General features: G+C 40.2%; 2 protein-coding genes across 2 annotated transcripts; one reads left to right on the plus strand and one right to left on the minus strand.

Annotated features, from left to right (window-relative positions):
* Window positions 1-1,272: 1,272 nt before the first annotated feature.
* On the minus strand, window positions 1,273-6,599 carry lipg (lipase, endothelial). Its single transcript, XM_026187759.2, has 10 exons — window positions 6,323-6,599; window positions 5,214-5,404; window positions 4,822-5,001; window positions 3,961-4,072; window positions 3,650-3,868; window positions 3,288-3,530; window positions 2,960-3,080; window positions 2,289-2,516; window positions 2,084-2,188; window positions 1,273-1,974 (listed from the first exon to the last, which is right to left on the minus strand). The coding sequence occupies exons 1-10, from the start codon at window positions 6,411-6,413 to the stop codon at window positions 1,962-1,964; spliced, it is 1,503 nt and encodes a 500-aa protein (XP_026043544.1). The 5' UTR covers window positions 6,414-6,599; the 3' UTR covers window positions 1,273-1,961.
* Window positions 6,600-10,340: 3,741 nt separating this feature from the next.
* Window positions 10,341-20,951, plus strand: LOC113033508 (E3 ubiquitin-protein ligase KCMF1-like). The gene is made up of 7 exons (XM_026187363.2): window positions 10,341-10,713; window positions 12,482-12,649; window positions 15,152-15,291; window positions 16,718-16,819; window positions 17,083-17,263; window positions 18,482-18,800; window positions 19,205-20,951. Exons 1-7 carry the CDS (start codon window positions 10,479-10,481, stop codon window positions 19,530-19,532), a joined length of 1,473 nt encoding a protein of 490 aa, XP_026043148.2. The 5' UTR covers window positions 10,341-10,478; the 3' UTR covers window positions 19,533-20,951.
* The last annotated feature ends 1,636 nt before the right edge of the window (window positions 20,952-22,587 follow it).

The following is a 22,587-nucleotide window of genomic DNA, read 5'->3' on the forward strand; positions in this document are numbered from 1 at the left end:
TGAGTCACTGAAACAATATTGTGTGGTCAGCTTAGCGTGGTGGTAAAACCAGCTTCATGCCTTTAACCACAGACATTTTCTGAGCAGATGTTTGTTTGTCTTGGTGAAAATGGGTCAGCAGAGTTGTACACAGGCAAAAGTAACCACTGAAGATAGCAATCAGACAGCAGAACAGGAAAACAATTAAAACTTTGACAGAGATAGGAAGTCTTGATATAGATCATACGTAAATAGCTGCCAGGCAGCAGCGACGATCACAAGGACCCATCTCACGTTACATACAGCACATCTGAAGGCATTACTAGACCTAGAAATCTTCAAGTACACTATTTCACACACATCTGTCAGCTTATTACACTCTTTTCCCATGTTTAGTCAAGGCAACCGAGTGATATCAAGGGTCTAAATGTATTCAAAGAATTTCAGTGAAACATCACAGGATAGCAGTTGTGACGTAGATGTTTGTGAAGGAGTAATATGATGGGAAAAAAGTGAGTGAGTGTGTGTGTTTGTGTTTGGGGTGGGTGGGGGGTCCTGCTCCAGTAAATGGATGTCTCATTAAAGACTGGAAAAGCTTGTGGAAGGAACACATCCAGTTGGATATTAACTGCGTGTTGTGTTACAGCAGAATAAAGTGAGTCAACATGTATACAAGAAACAAACAAACAAAAAAAATTCTGCTCAGCTCAACCTATGCCATGGTTGAACCATGCCACTGTATGCTATGAACCATGAAGTGTCATAGGTTTTCCTGTTTATTCAGAAACTATAGCTTAGAGGAAGCAATGCTGACGTTTCTCCTGACATCTTTCAAGGCCTGAGAAAAAAAACATTTTACAAGCAGAGCAGAAATCAGAGTGTACTACACTGCAAATTTACCCCATGACATTTAGCCATTTCTTCTAGTTTCTCAGAATAGCATCAAACTCCTTTTATAATGAAAGGTGTTCAGCTTATATTTCAAATATAAAGTGAATCCTCACAGGAGGTAACAGGCGCGCTTGAAGTTCAAGCATCAGTTGCAGTGTGAGCTGTAAAAGCATGTTCCCACAAGCAGTAGTGGAGTCTTTTTCAGAAAACATTCACTTTCAGCGTTCTCCTAAAGTTGAGTCATACAGAAATGTCACATGAACATGACAGTGTGACAAATATACATGCTCTGATTACTGAAAAATCAAAGTGAATCTTCAGGTTAAATAGTTTCATCTTCTATGTTGTGAGTAGGCCACAACACCGATTTAATCTTGAAATGATGGACAAGGCACAAGCTGCTACAAACAAAGTGTGAATTTATTTCTCCAAAAGAAACAAATGTATTTACATTATGTACAGACACATCCCCTCAAAAGTAAGTCACATACAGTAACTACACACAAAAGCACAGAAAGGTAGGATCCAATAAGACTGACATCTCCTTCAATTAAACAGTGTATCAGTAATCTCTTTCAGCAGAAAGGCACACTTCACAGGTACAAACACGCACATTAATACACAAATACTGCATCTCGAAGAAACTCATTCAACATGCGCTCCATTATGGGGTGTGCTCTGATAAATAAGGTTGTCTTGCAGTGCTTTCATTTATTCATAAATAAATATTTTAAAAATTGTACAGTACAGTGACTATAACTGCTGGTGTGTCCACTGGCAGAAATCTCTACTTCACTAGTCCACACAGAGGAACTTTCTGTAACTTCTCAGGCAACCCACACAGTTGAGAGTGCCACCACTTCCAGGCTGTGCACCATTTTGCAACCGCCGCATGCTGAGAGAAACCCATCGTTCTTATTTTCAGAAGTCAGTGGAAACCTTCCACTAGAGCTGAACCCCCCCGCCCACTTCCCCCTTCACCACGTGCTGATTAAGCCTAAGTGCTCAAATACAGAGGGCACAGCTTCTTCCTGATTCATGTTGGATTCCCCCATGGTGATGGTGCATTGGTTGTTGGGAGAGCCGAATTGTTACATGGGCACCCTGTTGATCAGAAAGAGCAGAATAATTACATACACCATAAACACAACTTTAAGTTACAGGACCAGGTAATGATAAATTTGAATTTTTCCAGTTTTTCAACTTTTCATACCGTTTTCTCGGTTTTGCATCCCAGCCATCAGGGCATTTAATAAAATTGATATATTCCCCTGGAGAGATTTCCGTTTTTGAAGAGTCTTCGGCACAGAAAGCATACCTGTAACACCACAAAGCATCAGTCAGTGTCTGAACAGATTAATTAAAATTAATTCTGCACCATTAAGACTGGCAACTGCAGTTTTGACCCTTCAGCTCACTTTTTCTGTGATTCTCCAGCTTTCACACGCATCCGACGAACTTCAAGCACGGGTTTGGAAGGGTTGGCGTTCCAGCCCCAGAAATTCTTCTTGATGTTTTTCCACATAGAGCTCCAGGAATCGGATTCTCCTTCCCAACTCAGACGGATCCTGAGCACTTCACCGATCTCTTCCTCGGCAAAAACCAGGAAGGTGTTTGTCATGTTCAGACCAATGGTGTTATCGCGGCTGCACAAGTAGTAAGAAATTTGTTTAAAAAAAAAAAAAAAAAAACCACGTTAAAAGGAAGCTGTGTTTAAGTCCACCATTTTTTAAGATCAAGCATTTGCAACTAAAGTAGACCTCTAAAATAAACAGTCTTCAGAGAGCTGTCATATTGCCCTGGCACACTTGTATATTTATGAAAACTGCTGTTCGCTTCAGTCTGCCACCAAATTTGTTGTACAGCCCAAGACCACTTTGAAAAAATTCAGAACAAGCACTTGAGTTGAAAATTCTAAATGTATAGAAATAATCTGATTGTTTCTCAGTACAACATTCAGTCAAAAACAACTACCACACTGTGCATACAGAAGGACTGTAACTGAGCCGTTAGCGATTTACACGTTGTCATGTTGAGACATTGTGAAAGAAGACTGGTTTGGCAGGAAGGGTTTAGGTTTTGAACTTACACGTCAACAAACATATCAGCTGTGTCCTTGTGCTCGCCATACAACTTGACATTGAAGATGGGATCAGCATCATCAGACTGTTTTTTGTTGAACACGTGCATCTTCATCTGGTAGTGGTAGCCTTGAACAAAAAGCAAGAGTTAATACTTGATCTAGTGTAGGTGTGTGTACAGTAGTAGTTTACACTGCAACTGTAAAATCATAAAACAAGTTAGATATAGAGGTTAAAGATATGAAAACAGATTGGGTTATAGTACTTGCTTATCACTTTTGCTCTAGGAAGTACACGTCATAACATTTCACACATTTCATTCTTCTTGTATCTCACCTGCGAAAGGTGTGTCAGCCCGGGTTTTCAGATACATTTTACTGTTACGCCTCTTGCGCATTTTTGTGGCATTGTAGCCAATTTTGTTGCAGCGGTTTTTGCGACAGCTCAGGCAGATTCCCTTCTTGAAGCGGTCGGGCCCAGTGCACTGGAAGGCATAGCTCAGGTGCTCCTTGTTCATCAGAGAGTCCACAAACAAGTGCACAGCGCGCTCGTGTTCACACTTCATCACCTCCATGAAATCTAGAAAAGTTGAGTATAGTAGATTATAGTTTAAAGGTCAGTAGGATTCTTTTTCTTCTTTTTTTTTTTTTTTTAAACATAGGGGATACGTGCAAAAGTAAAGACTTTCAGCCACTTACTTCCTGCCACTGCCAGCACGTCCCCAAGTCCACAGCCCGGCTGCACGTCACCGCCATTAGGATAGATATCAATGTCCCCAATTGGCTGCTGGATTCCAATGCTCACACCCAAAGCCTCCCGAGTGTATGTGTGCAGAACATCCACAAAGTCGGCATCATCTGGTGAGAGGCGCTTCTCCTTCTCCACGCCCTCAAACATCGGTCCTGCTGGGTCTAGACCTATGAAGAACAAAGATTAGAAAGGTCAAGCAAATGAGGCAACCCTCAAATTAAAGGGCTATTTTTTCTGGCTCATATTACTTCCAACTTACCAGTGATTCTGCCAATGGTCCCTCGTACATGCATTCCTGCGTAGCCTGCCACATGAGCACCTAAACTATAACCAATCAGGTGGACATTCTCCAGAGGGAGCTGGTGCTCATCCTGTTTCAGGAAACAATAAAAAATATATATATAAAGATGTCAGCTGCTGCCACAGTGGCCTACAATGGACAGAGCCTGGATTTCAGCCAATGATGAGTTGTGCCTGCAGCTGAGCCAGGCTCAGTTAACCCGAACAGAATCCACTGATAGTTCCTTCCATGGAGCAGCGCCTCCACCCTCTGTCTCAGTGACACTCTTTGTCTACATTTACAACTACATGGCAAGATGCCTGAACGCTTTCTGAATTGCCTTTTATTTACTGATAAAATTTTGTAACAGTCCCACTGAATGGGAATTGTTGTCTTTGCCTTAGAAGTGCTAAATGCACTGATCTTATTTGGAAATTGGGAAAACGAACCATACAAACAAAAAGGTACTCAAGGCAAAAAACAAAACAAGTATATTACGCTAAAAAAAAAAAAAAAAAAGAAAAAAAAAAGAGATTTCAGAAATGGAGCAACCATGTTGTACTATATCAGAAGCACAATGTTACACTTTAAGGCTATGATGAAAGCCATTTATACATCAGTTCTGCAAATGAAGCCATTTTGCCTTTGATAAAGTTATGCACGAGTGCACCTTGGTGTCCACTGGGATGTTACAATTAAGTAGTTGCACATCAGTTTTCACTTTCTATAGTTTAAAAAAAGAAAAGGCTGAATAGAAACCCACTGAAGCATTACTAATATTTGAATGTTTAGTTTTGGTACTCTGGGTGGGTGGGAGCTTCTTTAAATTACTGTACATACCTGAAGCCAGTTGAGCAGCGCTGCAATATCAAGGCCAACACCATAAGTGTGGTTGACTGCATCAGGGTATAGCTGCTGGGCCCTTGATATCCAATCAACAATCACCACGTTGGCTTCACTTTCACGTTGCATTAATGCAGAGACGAGCTTGTGCATCCAGTGTTCAAACATCCCGCTCATCTAAGAGGAAAGGACAGCAGAAGTCAGTCATTGGTCAGACTGTTAACTATGTAAGCATCTTTCTGCTACCCCCAACAATCAAAAATAAATAGTTAAAACATTTAAGCTTGATTCACTCTGAAGTCAAGAAAGTGACCTAGGAAGCCAAAGAAATAACCTAAACTACACAGATGCTTATTAACAGATAGATATAAATTATCATTCATATGTACCGTCCAGCCATGGATGATGAAGATAGTCTTGGCTGTAGCATTGAAGCCACATTTCTCTAGACAGTCATTCTTGCCAGTTTTCAGGTAGCAGCCCTCCTGCTCCAGATCTAAGCTCTTTCTCATGTTGTACTTGATGATGCCAGCAACAGAGTGGCTGTCTGTTGACAAGTCATTCTGCCCACTGTCTTCACCTGAGGAGAAAAATGCACAATAATAAATATAAAAATTGACTGTTTATATTGTCTTTATTTTCAGCCTTTAGGGGCTGAAAAACAAAATAAACCTGCTTTTGCTGCCAAGATTTGCTCTTGAACAACGGTTAGGTGCAAGCTGGACTCAAGAAGCAGTAAAGTCATCGCTATGCTTCTTCAGTTCATCTTTTTCACAAATCTGCAGCTACAGCTCATAATTATGCCACAACTTAGCATACCTGTCTCAAGCCTGAGATTAAAACGCCTGGTGAAAGAAGCCGACTGTTTCAAAGTTTAAAAATAATTGCAGCCGTGCTTGATTTTAAAGCTGTACAGTCCGAATTGGTTTTGAATAGGACTTTTAATTTAGTCTCATTGTGTTACGCTCTTAATGAACCGAATGAAGTCTGGTTTACCCTCGCAGCAAGTAAAGATCAGTTTTAGTTATAGCCAACATCGCACATTGTGTCAAGGAACTTCACAGTGTGCTCAACATGAACTCAACGCCCCAATGGGCCACACAGACCAAAATGATTTCAGCTGAGCTGGGTAATAAAAACGATCTCGTGAAGTCTGCAGTAAAACGCGGATTCAGCAGGACATCTTTCCAAGGGCAGCGCACAGACGTGGCGTTGTGTCCTGGCTCTACTTGAAGACTCCTTCCAAAAAGGACACGTCGCCCTCGTGTCCTTTAAATCCATTCCAGTTTTTCTGCTTTGCTCTGCCCGCCACACTTGTTCAAATGTGTAATTTAGTCTAAAAATGACGCGCATTAATCAAGCGAGACGTGGGAGAATTTTAGGATTTTCTCAGGCGTATGATATATACCCCGCTGTATGCTAGACGTGAGGTTTTCACCCTCTGCCTTTATTTTAGAGAGCAATTAGCGAATGAATAGACAAAAAAGCCATTTCTTACCTTTAAGAACGGCGTTTTCCTCAGTTGCTGATGAAAAAAGCGGATAAGCACATAGTAGGAAAATCCTGATTAAAACGCTTTTATGATTCATTTCTCAGCCACAGATGAGTGTGGACGAAATGAAAGCTTTCTTAGGATATAAAATGTTTTTTGGTAGTACTGCCGGCAACGAGGTGCGCTGGTGAGCGATTGAAATTCAGTGGTAACAAAAGAGCCGGTGATGCGTTTTCGTGTGCGCCTGTTAAGAACCGGCTCCAGAAATGTGTAAGCTGTGAATGAAGCGTGTCATTACAGTTTTAAATAGTTTCTCCTTTCGGTCATCTGATCATCGGCTGATCTATGGCGGATCTTATTGGTCAAGCCCCCATTTGTTTACGTTGAGGGCGTGGAAAGGTTGAATGAATCGTAGTAGCCTATCTCACTTTAACCCTTAAAGGGTGTATAGGCGTCAGACGCAATTAATTGTTTTGTATTGGTCTGAAGATCATACAATTCCCGTCTTTGTTTTCTTACCGGACAGATGAGGGTAAAAATAGGCAACATATGACAAAAGACGCGAAAGGAATATGCAGACAAAAATTCAAGAAAACCCCGAGACACCCAAAGAGAATGCGAAAATACGCTTTCTTTCTTTTTTAAATTATTTTTTATGTTTTGCTCATCCAGAGAGCACTTCAAATAGAAATGTTCCAGGAATCCAGGAGGCGCTCCTTCTCAAAAAAGAAACAAGCAAACAAAAACCAAAAAACAGTTGAACGCTGAAAGACGCACTGAAACGAGACGGCGTTTTTACAATACCAACATTAAAAAAAAATCCAGTCATACAAAGAATATCCAATGGGAGCTCTTATAGGAATATTTAAAAGGCTGCTGGTTGTATGGAGAAGGAAGGGGTCTCTCTCCCCCTGCCTGGCATGCTGCCAAATCATCAGCTTAGCTCGCAAACCAGTTTCAGTTGATGAGACGAAGAATGGGTGCACTCACGCAAAGGTCCCTGTTAAAGTGACACCACTGTTTTTTGTGTGCACACATCACCAGCTGGAAGTGTCATCTGCTACCCCAACAGCGCCTGATACCTGACATCTAAAAAAGTTTTTACGCATCTCTGCAAATAGTTACAGCGCAATTTCTTATGTTTTATTTTGCTTTTTTCACTACCTTAAGGCACTATAACTACACAGATCCTATCTGTCTGTCTGTCTGTCTGTCTAAGATGTCACTGCGTGTGTAATCTATCACATCGTGCAATCAAATGAGGGTACACACAGTACAGCTTTACGTTAATGAAAAACTAACAATGAGCCATCAGTGCACTGAAACAAGCAGTGATGGAAATGCCAATAACCCATATCCTTCATAGTGCTTCACTGCACAAATTGACCAAGAAATTATGTCCTTTTTGAATTTTTTTTTTACAATTTTGAAAAAAATCAGAAGACATACTAAAATGTATTCTTGAATGGAGGAGCGTGACACTGTGTGACAAAGGGCAGTCCAAAGTAACTTTTCGTATTTTTAACACCCATTTATATAAAAATGTATAGGAAAGTATATGTTTTGATTTCAGTAGGGCACTAAAGTTCAAGTGATAAGATGAGACAATGCACCTGACTGACTCAATACTACATTACTTGATCCCCTGAGGGTTCCAGGTGCCTTTCAAAACATTCAAGGTTGCCTTATAACAAAAAAAATTCACTGTCTTTGTGAGTCGTAAATTGAGGAGTAAACCTGGAGGTGGCAAAGCTGAAGATGCTAAGATTTCACCTGAAAATGACCAGAATGTACAGGATCAGAAATGATTATATCAGAGGGCTATAGCTTAAGTTGAGCGCTTTGATGACAAAGTTAAAAAGACAAGGCCAAAATGGTCTGAAGTTTAGGAGCAGAATCTTGTATTGGACGGTTCGGGAATGGGGAGCCAGCAATGCTGGATGTGAATAGATATAATATGATTGGTGGACTTCAGGTGCATGTGATGAGTCTGGCTGGAATTATGTTGTTAAGTTGTTTGGTAAGACTGGAGACATAGATATGCAGATCTGCAAAGTATTTATTTACTTTCCAAGCCCATATACTGTGCTAATATAGGTATCACACTGTGCTGTGTGAGATCTATGTGGAAAAAAAGGCGTGGGTCAGATGATTACCTCTGTGACGTCTGTGCATGTTTGGAAACTTTCCAGTAGTAGAGCATTGCCCTGTGTTCTTTCACCTCTGGCAAATAAGTAAATATGAGATACAATTTCATGGGGTATTATAGAGTTCCCCAAGGTGTTTGAGGTCTAAAACTAAACATTTCTCTGTATGCTGTGGAAATAATAAAATTAGAAAGATTGTAGTTTAGAGGTCAACATATGTTTTACCAGATAAACTTATTTTTTTCTGCTTCTTATTAAAAATTAAAAAAAAAGAAAAGAAAAGCTTGTGGACTTCCCAGAATCAAGCTGATGTTGGACATTTGCGTCAAATTTAAAATAGCTTTGCATGCACAATTAAAGTTATTCTTTCCATCCACATACCTCAGCAAGCTGCCAAATGTGTGAGCCAGTTTGATTCTGCACTTTGCTGACCTGTCTTGATTTCGCTCTACAAGGTCTGCCTGGCAAGAAGCAACAATGAGGCACTGTGAAATACAAAAATAATCAGCAGTTCTCCAGTATAATTTAAACATCTTCATCTAGTGCAGCCGTTACTCCTTCCTTAAATTACTGTCAAAAACTTCAATTTTGAGCCATGAAGTTAGAACAAAGCTTGCAGTGTTGGCAGACCACTGAGATGACATCCTGGCAGCAGCAGCTTCTCAGCAGAACTCACACACAAAGCTTTTAGATGTCTCAGTCTTGGTGTGTTGAATAAAAATAAATGACTAAATAACAAACTTCCAAGATTAAATACCTTTTGACGTTATGTGTGGTCATCCTTGGTTTGGTCTGGGGAGTAGATCCCTTTAGAGTTGCATCAGGAACAACACCTGGTGCATAAACGTCTGCCAAATCATCATGCTGAGCAACCTGCTGTGGTGACCATTTGTGAATAAGGGAGCATCTGACAGTAGCTGACATGATCAAATCAAGCCTCCCAACTAATATTGTATGGGCACCCACCAAACAAGCTTTGGCACCAGGACAGGGATGTATGATCTCAATTCAATTCTTTATTTATTTGTCACATGTAGTTATAACTAGTACAACACACAGTGAAATGTTTTTTCCGGCTAAAAAGTACTCCCCCCCCCGACTGTGCATCTTACTAAACTTATAATAAAAAATATCTATATAAAAGTATAAAAATGTATAATATCGTGCAAAATATTACGCTGTAATAGTTAAGAGCTATAGTGTACGTATTTACATAAATACAGATGTATATGATAAAGTACAAATAAAAATAAGGATAAAACTCAAAGGAAAATTATATACTGTGTATGGAATTGTCCATCATGTTGTCCGATTTGTGTTTTGATTGAGGAGTCTCACTGTTTGTGGGTAAAAACTCCTCCTGAACCTTTCAGTTCTTGTTTTCAGGCTACAGAGGCGTTTCCCTGACCTCAGTGGCCTGAACAGTTTGTAAGCAGGATGGCTGGAGTCGTTAGTGATCCTGATGGCCCGGGATCTGGGGGCGTTGGAAGAGGATCCTTTGAGATTTGGATCTGGTTTGGTGGGAGCAGATTATTCCACCTGATATCCTGACCCAGCATAACATTTCATTGTAAGGCAATGATGAAAATTCACCTAATCTGTCAGTTATTCTAATGCTGTGGCTGTTTGATGATGCTAAAAATTAAATAAAGTGGGTAGAACTGGAATGAGCAATAATTAGAGGTCACGACACCTCATCTGCATCCATCTCAAACTATCCCTAACACCCAGTCATCTGTCACACCAACCCGCTCAATGTTGTCCTTTACTACATTCATGAACCTGCTCAACCGGAGCTCTTCCTCACTTTAATCCCGTCCTTCCTGGTCACACAATGAAAATCTCATTATCTTCAACTGTTCCAACTCCAGTTGCACCTCCTGTTTAATGATTTAAAAAACACTTGTGAGAATTTTCAATGCTGAAATTCACGGTAAATTAAAAAAGTGAGAACTAAGGTCACTATAGTTCATCCACAAGCGACCCAAAGCAGCATTTGTGGTAAAAAAAATAAAATGGAACAACAGCGCCACCGTGTGCATGGAGTGACAATGCACTGGACAGTGACACAGCAGGAGGCGGAGGGAGAAGGAGAGGGAGGGGGCAGCGAGCCAGACCGGATCCTTCATGAGGGAAGAGGCCAGGGAGAGCCAGCCAGCCCCGGCTTCTCTTCTCTTCACTCATATTATTTTGCATTGCAAGGCGAAGGAGCCCGAGCAAGGGGCTGCGCTAGGATGTCCCGTCATGAAGGTAAGAAGGTGCTTTAGCACGGAGGTGGAAGCAGAGACGGGATTTGCGATTAAAAACGATGACAGCTCACCGCTAGCTAATGTTAGCTAGCCGAGAATTCCTTAGTTTGCAGCTCATCCTAGCTAACGTAGGCTAGTGTTAGCAGCGAGGTTGCAGTGAAATTTCGTGGGGGCACATTATGGCTGCCGGGAGAATTGGTGTCTAATCATAACGGACTCTTGGAGTTGGTCTTCTCTCTTCAGAACATATGCACTACTCTGTTTTAACTGACCAAAACAACGCTGACATATAAGCGGAAGGAGCTCCGTATCTTTAGCTAAGTGTGCTAGCTAGCCTGGGAGATGGGTAATGTAGGTTAACCTTAACGAGCCGGGGAGCGAGGGGAGTGTCGAGAATAGGAAACAGAAGCGTGGAACGCGACCCAGATGGCGTTATGGGTTTGAAACTTGTATGTCGTAAACGTTAGCTAGTTTCAGCCTCCTTCCTGGTCATTGCTGGCCTGCTGAATCAAGTTTCGCAAGCTAACATTTAGCAAACTAACATTCACGTCGTCCTTGTGGCCAACCTTGTTAGTTATTAGTGTTGAGTAGATGTCTTGCAGTGTTGTTAGAAGACGTTTCTGATCACAAACCGGCAAAAAATTGACTTGGGTAAAGTCTACCATTGATGACTTGCCTGTGAGCTAAGAGTTAAGTTGTTAAATTGTTAGCCGGTTGCGAAGGTTAGGCCGGGCGGCCTTTACATGCCATGCCTGTGTTGTTGTTGTTGTTTTTAACTTTGCTGTCAGTCAAGGTGTTTGTGCCTGAGTTATATCATGAAGGGGTTACCGTTATCACACTCGTTTATATACCTTTTTACAGCTTCATAGTTATGAATGGAGATATTAGGGGGGGTTACACAAACCAGTGTCATGCCATGCGTACACTGTGTCTGTACGACTGTCGTAGTCAATCAAAAAGTGCCCGGACTTGACCACAGTCCATCTCACATGGCGCATTACATGTATGTAGGTACTGAAATGAAGACAGTGGTAATTAGTAATTCACTGTTGTGAATGTAGTTTTTACTTAAACATTGATGGGACTTGGACTAAGTGTAACACAGTAACACTTTATTTATAAATTGTGCAATAAATAAACACTTGTAAGGAACATAGCCAAAAATCTACTCCAAGTCACCTATGCCCACCACAACACAAGCAAATATTGAACAAAACGCTTAGCCAACTACAACAAAACAAATGCACAAGAAAGTAATGCAATCCAGTATGTTACCACAAGAGTCGACTTCTCTCAAAGTCCCAGTTCAGACTAAACAGTGCTGTCTGTGCACTTAATATTTATTATAAATTATCTTAATGAACATTGAATTATCTCGATTGTGTTAGTTTTAATGTTGAGGCAGGAATTCTGCAGCGATCTGCGATATTCTGGCTCAGGACTGAAAAATCAACTGAATATCCATTACTTTAAAATCTTCCAACCAGACAATATGTAGTGGTAATGTTTCTGTAAATTTCCAATGTAGGTATGTTTTGAATATTATTCACTGCAGTTTAACTGAAGTGGACATACAAGGAAAAAAATATTAGTTGTAATCCAGTGAACCTAATGGTATCAGAGAAACTGTGATAAATTGTATCCAGTAATAAATCTGGCAATCCTCAAAAGATGAAGTTTTCAATTACTTGATTTTGAAAATTAATTAAAGTTGATTAACTGTCACATTTTCTAACTTTTGTCTCTTCTGTTCTCCTGTCTTCACTCAGGTGTGAGCTGTGATGCATGTTTAAAGGGTAACTTCAGAGGACGACGTTACAAATGTTTAATTTGCTACGACTATGATCTTTGCGCATCGTGCTACGAGAGCGGTGCAACTACAACCAGACACACGACAGAGCATCCCATGCAGTGTATATTAACCCGCGTTGACTTTGGTAAGTAAAGATGATATGCATGTCATCCATGTCAACAGACAGTCAGCTAAAAGGAATGAGAATGGAGTGTAGTTGAATTTATGAACATTTCTCCATTAGTTGAAATACTGAGCCTCAAATTACAGACACAGTGCCTGTAAGCCAGTTCTCATAGAGGGTAATTGCCTGTTGTATTTCACTGTCGAGTCAACTGAGGGACTGTAAACTGTCAAGCAATCAAACATGAATTTATCAGCTGTTAAAGAGGGATGATGTGTGCTCATATGGTGTGTTGAGTGATAGTCCAGGTATGGGCCAGGTGTATGAGGGAAGGGGAGAGGGGGGGTGACAAAAGATGGAGAAATTATGAGCTGTTTTCAAACTTGGTGCAGTGGTATTTTTTTTTTTTCCTTTAAAATGTGACAAATGCTAAAGAACTGAATTGTCTTGGGATGGTCACGACTGTCAGTTAGGGCAGAGCGGTAATACTGGCAGTGTTTTTTTGTTTTTTTTGTTTTGTTTTTTAATTTTATAAACCTCCCTTCACTAGATTTTATAAGATTGCAAAAGTGCAATGTCGTATGTTATCTTTTCCTGGCACTGGCTTTTGTTTTCAGATGGGAAGGCTGCTCCCAAATGGCTTAACAGTGATGGATTTGACTCAGCCTGAGGAGTTTTTGGGAGTGTGTTGTTGGCCTTCTGGGTTTGATTTATCACTGCATAACTGGAATATTTTATATTGGCAGCAGTAAGGATTAAACTTCTCCAAATCTTTTAATATTCTTAATTCTTTAATTAAGCATTCGGGTAAGCGTGGTACAATCCAAATTTCTTTCGATTAAATGGGCCATTTGTCTTCCTTTTGGACGACTGCTTCTGTTATTACTTCTTGTCTTGATGTTGTGAAATATGTTACCGTTCAGCTTTTCACACATTGAAGATGCTCTTTTTCAGCCTGGTGAAAAAACAAATACAAACAGCAACTGTTGCTGAAAACACAACAGAAGGTGCAAGCTTAATAAGAGGTTTTCTTTTTTTTGGCAGTGATATTTTATTGACTTTTTGCAAGCATTTTCAGTGAGCCTGCTGGTTTTCCACCAACTGAGCTATGTCTAAAAAAAAAATAATTGATGATTAGAATTCTTTTGATTATTTGGGGAAATGAGACCCCTGCCATGAGTTGTTGTCATACATGTAGCTAGTAATAGGTGATTTCTTTCTCTTTAAAAAAAAAAAGCGATGTGAAAGAAAAGGTGTGCTATAAATTGGTCTCTGTGAAATGCAGCTTTTCTCAGCACCTCTATAGAACTATTCAGGGTATGTGAACATTAAAATTTTCTGGTTTTAGCGTTGTGCTCAGTTTCTTTTTCTTTTTTTCAGAGCTGAAACTTTCACACCAGGTCTAGAGTCAAATCAAGATGGTGTTTTGTTTTGTTTTCCCCCACAGATGTTTGTAAAGACCAAATTTAAAAAAGGAAAAAAAAAGCTTCCATAATCAAGAAAAAGCGATGACTTATTTGCATTCAAATAATAATTCAAATATTTGCATCATTGCCAGTCTAACACAGGGCTAACACAGAGACAGGCTACCACACGCACATTAACACCTTCAGCCAATTTGTTTAACGTGCTGCTGCCCAATTCAGCCCAGTGATGGTTTTTCTTCCACTCAGTTTTTGAGTTTACCTGCAAATCAAACTGCCTAAAGCAGCTCAGAAGTACCTTTTTTTTATTTTTTTATTTTTATTATTTAACCTATGCTCACATTAAGGAAGAATTTGAAGTAGCAGTGGTGTTGCTGGACAACACAAGTGTTGATTTTTAAAAAGATGGTATTATGGACTGTAGAATGAATATAGATGAGCATGCATCTATAAATGCATGTTTTCATTGCTTTTCATTGATTATCCCTGAAGACTCGTGGCAAGGAACACATCTTTAAATTTTTTAGTTCAATAAATATCGGATCTTTAAGTTTGATTAGTTGTGTTAAACAGTTGACATTAACCAATATTAATCAAGGTTTATAGATTAATGAATATTAACTGTAATAAACACCATTTTGAGGGGGGAGGGGGTTTGTTATTTGCGAGTGTTAACTATGAAAGTAGGAAAAGTGAAATTTGCACTTATATTTAACTCAAACATAACCCCAAAGTTAATGCTAATGTTGTTGTATGTGTTTTTTCTGTTGTTGTTGGTGGGTTTTGTTGTTGTTTTGTTTTTTTAAACAACTAATGGAGTGCTGAGTAGATCTCTCATTAGGAGCTAAATGTTCTTCTTAAATGGACTGTTGTAGTTTGTAACTATGTCTGTAGATGGCCTACTTGCTGATGGTTTCATGTGCATGGGTTTATTTATGTTTCCTGGTATATGTAAAGGGTAAAAATACTGTAGTTAACAGAGTATCTTTAATTGTGTTTACATTTTATAGCATACTTGTAGCTTTAACTTAAACTCTTGCATTTAAATGTTGCTACATAACTGACACTACATGGAATGTGGGTGTTTATTCCCTCCCAGACTTGTACTATGGTGGTGAAGCCTTCTCGGTGGAGCAGCCCCAAGCCTTCACATGTCCCTACTGTGGCAGAATGGGCTACACAGAGATGTCCCTGCAGGAGCATGTGGCTGCAGAGCATACAGAGACCTCCACAGAAGTGGTAAGTTGGTGCTCCATGAAATTAAACTTGATGTTTGTGCAGATATTAACAGCTGCATTTCCTTCAATATTATCTTAACTAAGCAAACTGAATCAGTGTCTGAGTGGGCCTCACATTGCAGGATCTTGTTGGGTTTGTCAGCATGCATTTATGTCATATTTATTGTCTTGGTTCACAGTATTATTGTTGAAAGTCCTTGAGTCAGTTTCTGAGTCTGAAATAAGAATCAAATTGCAAGTCATGGCAGACTTTGCAGCTCTATTTATAGCTTATTCTTTTTGTACAGTCAACAAAAACACCACCACCACTGGCTTATACAGCTGAGACTGCACGTGAGCTTTCCAAGCTGTTGACTTAAAATGATTTTTCAGTTATGGCTTTATATTTGTTTTCTCATTCTAATAAGGGGAGAACTAGTTTTCTATGTGTGCAATTTGTGAGAAAGGCGCACGAGCAGACAGGGAGACTGAGAAAGTACCGGGGAGGCACAATCTGTCCAGGAACACCAGATGAAAGTTAGTATATTAATTGTTAAAAGTCATACAGTCCCCTTAGATACCATATAAGGCCAAGAACATATGTAGCTAAAGGCGTTCTCAATAAGTTTTTATTCGAAAATGAATGAAATTTAACAGTATGTCTTCCCCACAGGTGCAGACAGCCATTGTGTAAAAACACTGTTAATGTCTCCTTATGTTTGCAAGTGACACAAAATCCTTGTTCTTTGAATATATGAGGAATTGCCTACCTGCTCTGGTTAAATCAACACTGCAGCTTAGCTTGGATAATTTGAATTTTCTTCCTTTTTAAATGTACAAACAAAAATTTATCACATTGTGCAAATTTCTAATGTGATTACATTAGAAAAAATTGTGAAAAACATTTCCCTGGGGAAAAAATGACAGCATTGAATAAACAGATTTTTATAGATAAATTTTAAAGATAAATATCACTTAACAAGTGAGGAAGATGGAACTGTGAACGATTAGCTGCCATTCTTTCTGTCATGAAACTCTCCCATAGATATCTCTCATTATAAAGTCTCAGGTGTCAGTTCCTGTCAGATGACGGCGTGAGAAAGCACAGCAGGTATCAGTCTGTCACTACTGCAGAAAATTGGCATTGAAATAGTAGTCAGAGTTTACAAGGTATTAAAATATTGATGTTTTTATTAATGTCATTGTTACAGCCAGTGCTGTGCAGCATTCTGATGTTTTGATGGCAGTCTGTGCCTTTTAAATTAATTTCTGTTGGATATATTCCTTTCACATGCAGGTTTCACTTTACTGATATTACATTTCTTCGTGTTTAAGCACAGTGTTTGTTTAAGAGGATTTAATACCTCGTGGTGAATGTTGAGTGTGAGGTGAAGTGTGTGTGTGTGTTGTGAAAACTAATGTGCACACTCTGTTTTTCTGTCATTTAGATCTGCCCCATATGTGCAGCACTTCCTGGTGGTGACCCAAATCATGTGACAGATGACTTTGCTGCTCATCTAACACTTGAACACAGAGCACCCAGAGACTTGATATCCTTTTCAAGTACTTTAAGTACCATCTCTGCAGATATGAAGTGACATTAGCGATAGTTTTGAGCTACATCTCGCTTATTAACTGTTCGTTTTTTAAAAAGCAATTTTATAAGCAAGAAATATCTGTTATTCACAATCAGGCACATTTTGAGGTTTATGGATTATTTTTAATTGTACTTTTTTTTTATTATTCATTAATTTTTGACTTTTAGTTGTATCAATATTATGCTCTTGTTTTGTTCCTTGACGGCAAGCATCACGATGAGTCCAGTGGCGTGCGGCATGTGAGGAGGATGTTTCACCCCGGGCGCGGGTTAGGGGGCCCGCGAGCCCGCAGGTCTAACATGCATTTCACCAGCAGCACCACAGGGGGGCTTTCCACCAGTCAGAGTTCATCACAGAGCTCCAACTACAGCAGAGAGGCCATGGACCCCATAGCAGGTTAGTCACACATACACTCAAAAAAACTTTTTTTTTTATTTTTTTTACTGGATTCAGGAAGTGCCTGATGATTTCTTCAGTATGAGTGTATGCAAGAACGGTTCAATAAAGTACCCAAGCCATTTCAGGGTAATTTTTAGTTCCTCTTCCATGATAGGTAATCTCCCAGCACGACAGTAAACGATGAGTGACGTATGTTGCGCTGACTTGAAATGTAAATGCTGCACCAGAAAGTGTTATTTAAAAAAAAAACAAAAAAAAAACGGGGAAAATATCCTGGTAGCTCTGTAAACGATGGGTTTTAACTTTACGAAAACCCTTGGAAATCCAGGCTTTATTGAGCTTAACTTTAGTACATTTGATGCAGTTTTTAAATAGTCTGAACCCACCAACCAGTAATGTCACCTCACCAAGGTTCAAATGCTGCTCCCCAGTGTGTAGTTTTCCCTTAGTCCCCAGTCCCAAAGCACCTGTTATTACAGGCTTCCTGTGGGGCACATAATTGTAGAGCAAGAAGCTGCAGAGCCAGGTGCAAGTCAGACAACAAATTATTACAGTAAGACATTAAAGGATTAATTTATCTTTATTGTTATATGCATTATCATATAGGTCTGACAGGGAAAGAAAAAGTGCGCTCAATACTAAATCAGGTGTAGCATGTTTATTAGGTTTTCTTTAGTATATTTTCCTCCTCACAAAAAAGGGTAAGCTAACTGCTGTAGCTTGGGTATTACAAACCATTGCTACTTGTGTCTGCATGTACTTAAGTGTTGTGTAGATGGTAAAGAAATGTGTGGGTAGAGTTGTTGCTGTAGCAATTCCTTGATTATCCTGTTCCCAATTTGAATCTGGTTCAGTGCTTGGCATTCGCCATGTCAGCTCCAGCTGTGCCATAATGAGGGACCCTGTTCAGTCTGCCTCACACACGGGTACCAGCCGCCTCTCTAATGACCCACTATACCTGCTGAGCCCTTGATCCAGCTCATCGAGTTTTAGCCCTGAAAATCACATTTGTCTTTTGATTTGGTGTGCTGGTGACAGTATAACTAATCAGTGCATATTTTGAGGGATAAAACGCTTGACCGACTTGATATATTATTTTGAAAATAATAAAATATTGCTATCTTTTAAAGAAATGTATTATTGAGCTATCATCTGTAGTTAGTATGATCAGCTTTAATGCTTTACACTGACCACTGTTGTTTTCTGTTCCTCCAGAGCTTCTGTCTCAGTTGTCGGGGGTACGGCGTTCAGCAGGAGGTCAGCTCAGCTCGGGCCCGTCTGCCTCCCAGCTCCAGCAGCTTCAGATGCAACTCCAGCTGGAACGCCAGCAGGCCCAGGCAGCACGTCAACAGCTGGAGACTGCCCGAAATGCCACCAGAGGTGGCGGCCGAGCCAATGCTATTCTAAATACCAATTCAGCCACTGCAAACCCCAACCCAAGCGCCAACCATAATACCAACCCAAGCCCTAACCCGGGCCCACCCGAGCCCAACACACAGCATACTGCACATAGCTCCCAGTTTCTACTCAGCAGGTGTGCCAGTTTTAAATGTTTTTATTTTCAAGTCTCTTTTGTTTTTCTTTTTTAAATGTATTTTACTTATTACCTGTGTTTAGAAATTCTTTCTGTGCAGAGAACGTGGAAATTGAGTGGAAAAATTAGCAACAACCACGTGCATGCTCGTTTGAGTATGTATGTGTGATCCACTCATTGGTTCACAGCTTAACATGTGATCAGAAACTCCTTTTAAATCTTAGTTTAAGGCAGTTATCTGCAAGCATTACGTTTGGCCCCTTTGTGGAAATTTAAAAACCTCTAAATCTTGTGTCCAGTAGTAGACGTTTTGGATTTTTCAGTGCGGAATAAGTAGTTACAGGATTTTTATGTTACAAATAAATTTCTTATTCTCATCACTCCTTCTGTCTCTCTCTGTGCAGGCTGAACGAACCACGGCTGTCTGAGGCAGAGCGCCAGGCGTGCGAGGCCCAGTGGGCCGACAGGAGCCTGTTCGTGACGGAGCTGCTGCTGTCCACACTGTTACCAGACGAGGACGCCTCAGCCTCCTCCTCCGAGGACGAGGATGACTGTCACGGTTCATTGCGGAATTTCGCTGACTTCGAGGCCATGGGTTGTGTTGAGGTCATGACCTTAGACGTGGCGCTGGAGAACCTCAACCTGAAGGAGATGACCCCAGCTACCAAGACGACGAAGACGACAACTAAAACGGCACCAACGAAGAAAGAGCCTCCTCCGCCGCCTCTTTGATGACATGGCCCTTCCCTCCCCTCAAAACCACCATTGTAACTGGCTGACTGCGGCGTCAGTCCAACTGCCAATGGATGACAAAAAGACTGCAGTTCTTCTTGGCTTTTTTTTTTTTTTCCTCTCAGTGATCATCTGTCAGTGATCATGTCATTTCAGCTCTGTTGCTCCCCACTCCACCCCATGTTTTATGTTGTCCATTGAATAAAAGTAGTGAGACGAGAGAATGTGAAAGCAAGAGTGGTGGCTGCGTGAGAGAAAGGAAAAATAACTATATAAATATATTATAGAAAAATCTATATGAAAGTTGATAATCAAATCCACATAACCCGTGTTTCCTTTAGCAGATGAGTAAAGCGTAGTTAGCCATTTTAAGAGAAACTTGTCACACACTCCACTCACCAAGGGAGAGGAGCAGACAGAAGCCTCTCTGGTAAAAACGCTGCTGTGTATTTATAGTTATAAATTAAAGAAGTGCTTGGATGGTTTACCACAACTTAAGCATGAGCTTAAATCACCATGTGCCCATTTTTAACTGCACAGTCACTAGACGGGGAGGTCTTTCTCTTTTTGTTCGTACACCTGAGTAACTGTACATTAATGGTGCTGAGTGCCGCATCGCCGGCACTTCACCGCACACACTAGACACACACACGAACACAGACTGATGACGGCGTTTGGTTACCTTCAAGTCCAATCTCACCCTCCTCCCTCCCCTTTGTGTGACATTACCTGTTTTGGGTCATGTGACCTTGCTTTCTATCAACTGTGGGCACTTTGGTTTTGAATTGCATATCCAGTGTCCATTTGTGTACACTACAGATGCTCTACATAAAAGCGATACACAACTTGGAGGCAACCAGAGATGAAACTATCTCAGCAGTGTGACAGTTTTCAGGCCTTTTCTAACATGGAAGAAACGCGACCCTGTTCTTCATGTGGTTGGTTTTTTTGTTTTTGTTTTTCATCTTCTCCCTCCTTTCTCTCTTAATGAAGATCAGATGCTACTTTCTCAAGCTTCCAGTGATCTGAGATTAATCTTCTCTCCATTACTCATGAATGCAAAGATTACTCATCATGTGACTTGAAGGAGAGAATCCTGTATTGCTCTTTCCATTAATTTCTCTCACTCAAAACGATCTTTGTATGCCTCCACTGCTACCTGAGGAAATGCAATGTATGTTTTTTGGCTTATCAAAGAAGCCAAATCACAGGGTAAACCTTTCAGTTTGGAGGACAATAAAAAATGTTTTTGGATGGAAATGAACTAACTCAATCCTGCTCTCTGGTTTGTTTGTTTGGTTTTTTTACTTTCTTTTTTTTTTTTTTCCTCTCTCAGTTGCTAACTTCTTGGCGAGCATGTACAGAACATGGTTACAAGAAAAAGAATAAACGCCTATCTTACAGGTCAAGGCATTCTCAGTTGGTCTTCTCCTGTCCTCATTCACAGCAGCAGATTGACACACTGGACTAAACTGAGTGTGGGTTATTTTTTTAATAACAATAACAAAAAGATTTCACCTTGAGTTCTGACATTGTGTAACTCACAAAGAGTGAGGCACATCTGTCAGTGTGGAATGGCTTTTATTACTGAGCTCTCTCTGACAGAAATGAGAACAAGGGTATGAGTCTCTTCGGTTATCCTTGAGATTATAGTGGCGCTAATGAACTTTTGGTTTTATGCCCTGGTTTTTGACTTGCAGGCCAGCTCGGCTGTTCTTGTATTTTCACAGTTAAATTAAGTTTGGGAGAAATAAACAGCATGATAATCTCAAATTTACAAAAATCATCTTTGTAAAAGTTGATTTCCTTGACAACCACTGGACTAACTTGGGTCATTAAAATGTAGTGGAAACTTACCTGGGGAAAATTTCCACAGTTTTTCTGTGCACAGTTAGGAAAAAAAACAACACATTAACTATTAAAGGCACAAATACTCCAGTGTTTTTTTTGCTCACATTATGGCAGCTGCACTTTCCTCCTCACATGAACACGCACAAATCCAGACGAATATCTGTTATGCTTCACTGTGAACTTATGCAAATCTGAACACACGAACGCCACATGAATACCAATATAGAACAAAAATAGCCGTATCTCCGGCCTGTCTGCCATGTGTCATGTGAGCAGACCATCTAGGGCCAAAGAATCTCAAACATCAATGGAACAGTGGACAATATGTCTGGAATAACACACAAAATAAACACGTCTTGGTTTTTAAAGCACATAGGTGTCATTCTTAACCTTTGTTTCTAAATATAATGACGTCACTGCTGCAGAATGGAACAGTGGACAATTTTAGCATCTACAAATTCCAATCGATGGCAATGGCAGGACTGGGACTTTTTAAGAATCATGTAGTTGAAAATTAAGGCTAATTTTTTACAGCTTTACTGAAAAGACTGCAAGGTCTTTTGTGAAATACTTTCATCATCGTCATCTGGAGACATACCGCGTTTCAAGAACAACTTGAAAACAAGGTCTTTATAGAAAATTGATTCACAGAAAGACACATCTGCAACATACTACAAACAAATTAGACTTGGTGTTTGAAGTTAAGCATGCAAACCGGTGGTTGCAGACAAAGGAGGAGGTCAGGGGCTTAAAATGAAGTGAACCTCCACCCTGAACCCTGATGAGATTTTTACTGCAGTGCAGGAGCCACATTTCATCACAGCTGAAGGGTTGTCTGTTGTCAATTAAGATGAGGACGAGAACCACACATAAGTGGACAAATACCATTCACAAAGCACGCAGGCTGTGTGTTACTGAAACACTGCAGAGAGGTTATGGTTTCCATTTCTTGTTGGTTACTGATTTAACCGATGTGAAATGGAAAACATTATCCCTCTGAACGCAAATGGTGTCACTTGCTGTGTGCCAGCATCAAACCAGCATTTTTCACCGTTACTGTAGAGATGTATTAAATGAAACCCAGCTCAGACAGCAATGCTGCTGAGAACTTAAAGTGCAATCTGAGCCAAGTCAGTGAATTATTATTTCAGCTCAAAACCCTAAATAAGAGCAGCCTGAAAAGATCTGGCAGATTCATTTGGTC

This window comes from Astatotilapia calliptera, chromosome 12, assembly GCF_964374335.1.
Source record: "Astatotilapia calliptera chromosome 12, fAstCal68.1, whole genome shotgun sequence".
In the NCBI taxonomy this organism is placed as follows: Eukaryota; Metazoa; Chordata; class Actinopteri; order Cichliformes; family Cichlidae; genus Astatotilapia; species Astatotilapia calliptera.

Coding starts and splice junctions, on each gene's coding strand:
- lipg (XM_026187759.2), bottom strand. CDS start 6,413: ATGAATCATAAAAGCGTTTTAATCAGGATTTTCCTACTATGTGCTTAT. Junction 5,002..5,213: donor TCATCATCCATGGCTGGACG/GTACATATGAAT, acceptor CTTTCCTCTTAG/ATGAGCGGGATGTTTGAACA. Junction 2,189..2,288: donor GCTGGAGAATCACAGAAAAA/GTGAGCTGAAGG, acceptor GTGGTGTTACAG/GTATGCTTTCTGTGCCGAAG.
- LOC113033508 (XM_026187363.2), top strand. CDS start 10,479: ATGGAACAACAGCGCCACCGTGTGCATGGAGTGACAATGCACTGGACA. Junction 12,650..15,151: donor ATTAACCCGCGTTGACTTTG/GTAAGTAAAGAT, acceptor ATTCCCTCCCAG/ACTTGTACTATGGTGGTGAA. Junction 15,292..16,717: donor CAGAGACCTCCACAGAAGTG/GTAAGTTGGTGC, acceptor TCTGTCATTTAG/ATCTGCCCCATATGTGCAGC.